The sequence below is a fragment of the Trichoplax adhaerens genome, genomic scaffold, assembly GCF_000150275.1.
Source record: "Trichoplax adhaerens TRIADscaffold_19 genomic scaffold, whole genome shotgun sequence".
NCBI lineage: Eukaryota > Metazoa > Placozoa > Uniplacotomia > Trichoplacea > Trichoplacidae > Trichoplax > Trichoplax adhaerens.
In genome coordinates this window covers 839,888-847,075 of record NW_002060961.1, presented here as the reverse complement: position 1 = coordinate 847,075, position 7,188 = coordinate 839,888, and the positions used below count along the sequence as shown (strand labels likewise).

The 7,188-nt window shown below is 37.7% G+C and overlaps 1 protein-coding gene across 1 annotated transcript; it reads left to right on the top strand.

Annotated features, from left to right (window-relative positions):
• Nucleotides 1–3,197: 3,197 nt before the first annotated feature.
• TRIADDRAFT_31742 (uncharacterized protein) lies at nt 3,198–5,261 on the top strand (the record flags this gene model as incomplete). Its single annotated transcript, XM_002116967.1, has 3 exons — nt 3,198–3,314; nt 3,573–3,674; nt 5,220–5,261. 3 exons carry the CDS (start codon nt 3,198–3,200, stop codon nt 5,259–5,261), a joined length of 261 nt encoding a protein of 86 aa, XP_002117003.1.
• Nucleotides 5,262–7,188: the final 1,927 nt, after the last annotated feature.

Here is a 7,188-nt window from a genome sequence, read left to right as displayed (position 1 = left end):
GATTGCAACCATACTAGTACATGTAGTCATGCATCCATATTGGATTATACGGATAACCATATTTGATATAGTTAGGTTACTTTGAATAGATATGATCATGAAGCTAATATTAAATGATTGCTAACTACTATGTTACAAATTGTTGATGACTAATCGTAGCCAGTTGACTCATTATGGTACAAGATTTAGGTAGCTAGAAACACTGTCGTTGTTAAGATGCCCTTCGGAGAAAGCAGCTAGACGTTCATAGAAGAGTAGGAACATCTCAAGTGCAATGATTTAAATGGTAGAAAATAATGATGTGTTATTAGAGAAAAGTATTTTGTTTGATGACTCATGTCTGATTGTAGATGAATCAAGTTGTCATCGATGAATTGAACGAAATGTTTATAAGAACTGCAAAGATGAGCTGGCAGGAGAGAAGAGACTTCACTTCGCTTTGAGCTCGGAATACTTTGGATTTTAGACTCGATTCTTGTAGTAATTAGTTATTGCTCTACTATTCCTAAAACCTTGTAATAAAGCCTTTTAGAAAATACCATTTGACGAAGATAGTTATTGTGAGACGGATTTATTATAAGTAGTACAGTCAGCCATGTTTGCAAGCCCACCCATTCCACGCCAGATAGAAGTCCAATGCAGCATCATGCATGCAACTGTTGTGAATTTTATTTCTTCGCTCATCACTTGTGCAAAGTTTGTTCGTTGTAAGGTACAGTACTTCGAATGTAGAGACAGTATGCTAAGTCACATTGCTGCAGTTGCAATCCTACTAGTACAGTAGTACAATCAGCCATGTTTTGCAAGCCCTCATTCCACGTCAGATAGAGGTCTAATGCAGCATCATGGATGCAACTGTTGTAAGTTTCATTTCTTCGCACTACTGTGATTGCAGTCATACTATAGTAGTACAGCCAGCCATATTAGTACAGTAGTACAATCGGCCATGTTTGCAAGCCCAGAAATAAACCTAATGCTGCATCATGTATGCAACTGTCTGAATTTCGCTCATCCCTAGTACCAAAATTTTGCTTGTTGTAAGGTACATACTAAGTCGCACCACTGTGGAGACAGCCATTCTACAGGAGTACAGTTGGCCATGTTTGCAAGCTAATTTTCTTCTTTTGGCGTTCAACATCGATGTATACAGACTAATACAGATCATCGAAGGATAGCACAGCAGCGTCCAATATCACAACAACGGCAACTCTGCAGCTGCTTCATGCTAAGCCTGAGTTCCAGCTGTGCAGCAGCTCGCAATCACATCCAATGCATAGAGATATGCAAAGCCTTCTGCAATACAGTACTGGAACAAACGACCAAGTAGCAGCTGCTGTAAGTGAGAATCAGCTCGACATGCTTGCTCCATCTTTGCCTACCACTATATAGTATTAGATAGTCCATCGACTTTGGTGTGAGCACTTAGGATATAGGTATCAAGCAAGCCACCAAAGTATCCTACGACGCACATAAAATGAGATAGCAAACCAATCGCTCTACAGACTCTTGCTAGGAGATCCATGAATAAAGTCTAGTATAGCATATTAATTATTATATATATAACATATATACGATCCAGTAGCAGCTGCTGTAAGTGAGATTCAGCTCGACATGCTTGCTCCATCTTTGCCTACCACTATATAGTATTGGATAGTCCATCGACTTTGGTGTGAGCACTTAGGATATAGGCATCAAGCAAGCCAGCAAAGTATCCTAAGACGCTCATAATATGAGATAGCAAACCAATCGGTCTACAGACTCTTGCTAGGAGATCCATGAATAAAGTCTAGTATAGCTGCTGTAAGTGAGATTCAGCTCGACATGCTTGCTCCATCTTTGCCTACCACTATATAGTATTGGATAGTCCATCGACTTTGGTGTGAGCACTTAGGATATAGGCATCAAACAAGCCAGCAAAGTATCCTAAGACGCTCATAATATGAGATAGCAAACCAATCGGTCTACAGACTCTTGCTAGGAGATCCATGAATAAAGTCTAGTATAGCTGCTGTAAGTGAGATTCAGCTCGACATGCTTGCTCCATCTTTGCCTACCACTATATAGTATTGGATAGTCCATCGACTTTGGTGTGAGCACTTAGGATATAGGCATCAAGCAAGCCAGCAAAGTATCCTAAGACGCTCATAATATGAGATAGCAAACCAATCGGTCTACAGACTCTTGCTAGGAGATCCATGAATAAAGTCTAGTATAGCTGCTGTAAGTGAGATTCAGCCCGACATGCTTGCTCCATCTTTGCCTACCACTATATAGTATTGGATAGTCCATCGACTTTGGTGTGAGCACTTAGGATATAGGCATCAAGCAAGCCAGCAAAGTATCCTAAGACGCTCATAATATGAGATAGCAAACCAATCGGTCTACAGACTCTTGCTAGGAGATCCATGAATAAAGTCTAGTATAGCTGCTGTAAGTGAGATTCAGCCCGACATGCTTGCTCCATCTTTGCCTACCACTATATAGTATTGGATAGTCCATCGACTTTGGTGTGAGCACTTAGGATATGGGCATCAAGCAAGCTAGCAAAGTATCCTAAGACGCTCATAATATGAGATAGCAAACCAATCGGTCTACAGACTCTTGCTAGGAGATCCATGAATAAAGTCTAGTATAGCTGCTGTAAGTGAGATTCAGCCCGACATGCTTGCTCCATCTTTGCCTACCACTATATAGTATTGGATAGTCCATCGATTTTGGTGTGAGCACTCAGGATATAGGCATCAAGCAAGCCACCAAAAGTATCCTACGACGCTCATAAAATGAGATGGCAAAACAATCGGTCTACAGACTCTTGCTAGGAGATCCATGAATAAAGTCTAATATAGCATATTAAGCCATTTACCGCAAGGTAAACTACGCCCCATAAGCCCTATCGGATCCATTCAATAGACTCAGCACCAGCTCTCGTTCTAGCACCCACCCTATCGTCACTATCGTCATCAGTAGGCAGACGCAAGGTTGCCAATCCAGTTGAAAGGGTTGCACCCAAATTGATCGCTTGCAGCATTGTTAGCTACGTTAAGAAAGCTCCATTTCTCCTTCCATTGCCATGATATAGATGTTATTGAAGGCTAATCTGCATGGCAAAGCTATTTTTATTCCATTAAGAGTGTTATTGCATCGATATTCCATTTAACGCTGAGTTGAATTCGACCCAATCAATTTCAATTGCATTCATGGCGGACCAACCTCAAGCTGCTGATGAAACCCCTAGCAAATATGGCAGGAAAGCTTGTGCTGGATTAAGACAAGAGTTAATCGATTGTTTATTGGCTAGTGATTGTGTGCAAAAGGTAAACTTGATCTTCTTCATCTCTAGTGCTAGGATACAAACGATCTCTTTCACTTGTGTTGAGTTTACTCTAATAACTAAATCACCTACTGTAGACTGATGGACTGGCAATAGGTAAGGTAGTCAGCAATGAGAGAGCGAACTAGCTCTTTACTCTTTGCTTTGTAGGTTACCACTCCTACAAATAGTCTAAAGCTGTATCAAAGTACATTGAATCATCCACTACAACTTGCCAATGATGGATCATCTTTTATTCTAGCACGGTAGGACCCCTAAGGAATGCCTTAAGAAAGAAAATCAAGGTGTCCCTTATGAATGTAGAACACTGCAAAATTCATTTTTCGAGTGTAAACGATCGCTGGTAAGTTGCTAGGATATGCTATTAAACTCATGCTTTCACTACAAGCTAGTAGTACTAGGGATACTACCCTATGTACAATTGTACATATCATGCTTGGCAACTACATTTGTCCTTCGTCAACTGGTCCATTTCAACGTAGACAACCCTTAAAGCATACATTTATCTTTCATAACTGCCTACGGTTCAATCTCACAAAAACAGAATGGGTTATACGTCCATACAATATCCTATATCAATGCAATATGAGTTGTTGTTACTCTTCAGATGGTTGCCAGTACTTGCGTAAGACTACATTTGCCATCGATGTACATTTCTATTACATAGCATTTAACCCTTACCTGTTTAATCATTGCCTACTATTGGATTTGGTCAAGACAGAGTTGGTTATACGTACAATAGCATATGCCGATGAGTTACTATCGCTCTTCAGATTGTTGCCAGACCTTGCGTAAGGCTACAGTTGCCATCGATATTCGTATACTCCTTTCCATTTCAAATAATTGAACCCTTCTACGAGTATATTTCATAACTGCCCTGCTGTTCCATTTCGCAGAGACAGAGTTGGTTATACGAGTACATACAGTATCATCTATCAAGGCCGTGAGATGTTGTTGCTCTTTAGATTGTTACGAGTGCTTGCCTAAGGCTAGATTTGGCATGGATATAATTTTTCCATTCACATTATTCAACCCTTACATGTTCCATTGCTGGCTGCTGTTACATTGGGTAAAGACATAATACGTTATGCGAACGACATATCAACGCTATCAGTTGTTGTTGCTCTTCAGATGGTTACGAGTACTGGTGTAAGGCTCGATTTATCATCGATACTCTTTTCCATTTCAAATAATTCAACCCTTACATGTTCCATTTCGTAGAGACAGAGTTGGCTATATGTACAGTATCATGTACCAAGGCAATGAGTTACCCCTGCCCCCTTTAGATTTACCATGGAGATACTTTCCCATCTCATATAATTAAACCATGATAGTCTATTACAGTCGATGACTAGGTTCGATTAGTGCATGCTAGAAATACCTTAGACAGCGCTCGCTAGACGCGAATGATCATGTCCCAATGTTGCCCTTTCAATTGTTACGAGTACTCAAGGCTAGATTTGTTAGGATATACTTTTCCACCTCAAATAATTGGATGTACTTTTCCTGTTCAACCAATGAAATCCTTAAAAGTCTATCCTTTTGCTCGATAAGGGGGTGCTACTATTCGTTATAGTATCATGTGTCATCGTGATAAATTACTGTAACATTGATCACAGCAAGCTGATTTCAATTATAACTCATGAAAAGACCTAGTTCTATTCGATAAATGCCAATTGATTGAACTGATATACCGGTCGTTATACAGTACTGTAGTTCATAGGCTACTAGCATAAATGACCATTGAAATGCATGCAGCCAGCTCGATGCTTGACAGTGTAATTTATTAAGTGCTACATAGCTGTAAAATAAGACGATCTACTGTATAAAAAATAACACCCAGGTTTACTTGATATTTAACTTTTCTTCTATCTATTTACTGTTTTAGTTGGATAATCGAACTCGATTCCGTGGTAGCAAAGGATACTAAAAATTGCTCTTTAAGAAGATGCTATCAATTCCAATTACTTGCTACAATGAAAAGAAATATTTCCAGTTTTAACTTGGCCAATTTTATATTACTATAATATTGAGCGTTACTGTTGTACTAACAGGATAATGGTCCATTCAGTTTATGCTATTCCTGCTCTTACTACCCAAATAATATTTCGTTTTGCTGCTACGACGCAAGACATTTTATGAATGCAGTGAAATCTAAAAAATTTTTCCCAAAATAACAGATTTCATAGTAGGCAAGCATTACATCAAAATCTCAGTATAAATGCCATACAGCATCTCTTATAGAATAACTATGTTCATTGGATTAATAATAGTGTTTCATGATCATTCACCCTGTATTTGCTAGTATATTAAATTAAAGTTAAAGCATCACTACCATAAATGCGGTATCATTATGTAGGTACGGATACATCGCATGATATAAGAGCTACGATGATATCGTAACATTGATAAACGGGAAATATTCTGTTAGCATCGTATCAACCCATTCCAAAATGACTGCTGTAGTTTATTATAAAATATTATCAACTAGTGGCTCATCACTTATAGAAACGAAGCATGATAAAATTGACCCTCAAAACTTTAATGCATATCTGCAAATACTGTACTTCAGATAACTGTTAGCCGGCATTGATGAGTAGGTAAAGTTTTATATTAAATTGCTTCTAACTCAAATCTGATGATCAATCATGTCCTCAATACTTTTAGCAAGCATTCATGAGTACGCAAGAGTTTATATAAAAATTGCTTCCAACTCAAATCTGATGATCAATTATGTCCTCAATACTTTTAGCAAGCATTCATAAGTACGTAAGGGTTTATATAAAAATTGCTTCCAACTCAAATCTGATAATAAAACATGGCCTCAATACTTTTAACAAGCATTAATGAGTGGGCAAAGTTCATATAAAAATTGCTTCCAACTCAAAGCTGAAGATACAATTCATCCTCAATACTTTTAGCAAGTATTGATGAGTAGGCAAAGAACTTTATATTAAAATTACTTAAAATTCAACTCTCATGATAAAATCTGTCCTCAATACTTAACAAAATTGACTACAAAATAGCATAGGCAATGAGTTACCAGCGTTGATAAATAGGTAAATTTTTACGTAAAAGTAATTTTAAAACCCAACTTTTATAATAAAATATATCCTCAAGACTTTGATAAATGACTACAAAATAATTCAGACAAGTAGCCAGCGTTGATAAATAAATTATCTTTTGTTAACACTATATCTAGCGCGTGCATATACGCGTATATAATCTATCGCAAAGTACTATTTTATAACGCACAGCTAACTAGCAAGCATTGATGAGTAGGTGCAATACTTTGTGAAGAAATTGCTTAAAATCCAACTCTCATGATAAGACATATCCCCAAAGCTTTGAAAACTAACTACAAAATCGGCCAGACGACCAACAGCCTGCATCAAGGAGTAAATTACGTATAGATATAGTACGCGTATATATATATATAAATATGCCCTCACCACTTGAATAAATGCATCGAGGTTGACGAGCAAATTACGGTTAGATATCAGTAAAAAATACTGTTATATCGAGCAAGCATAAACAAATATTATTTTTTTTGCAATGCATAGCTGGCTATACCAGACCATGGTCTGGCCAGCGACTTCTCGATAGAAATGATTCCTAAAAAATGAAAAATATAATCTATAAAAATGGAAGTCTTTCTTCCATTTTTGAGGAATCGTTTTTTATCGAAAGTCCCTGGCCTGACCTACTAATCTTTATACTACAATGCCAAAAATGAGTACAAACAATGCAATTTTAAATCTACACTTGGACTACAGTTATTTCAATTCGTTCATGACCTAGTAGGAGAATTCACTGTCGTAAAACAAGCTGCCAGCGAGATAGTAAAGACAGGAGCA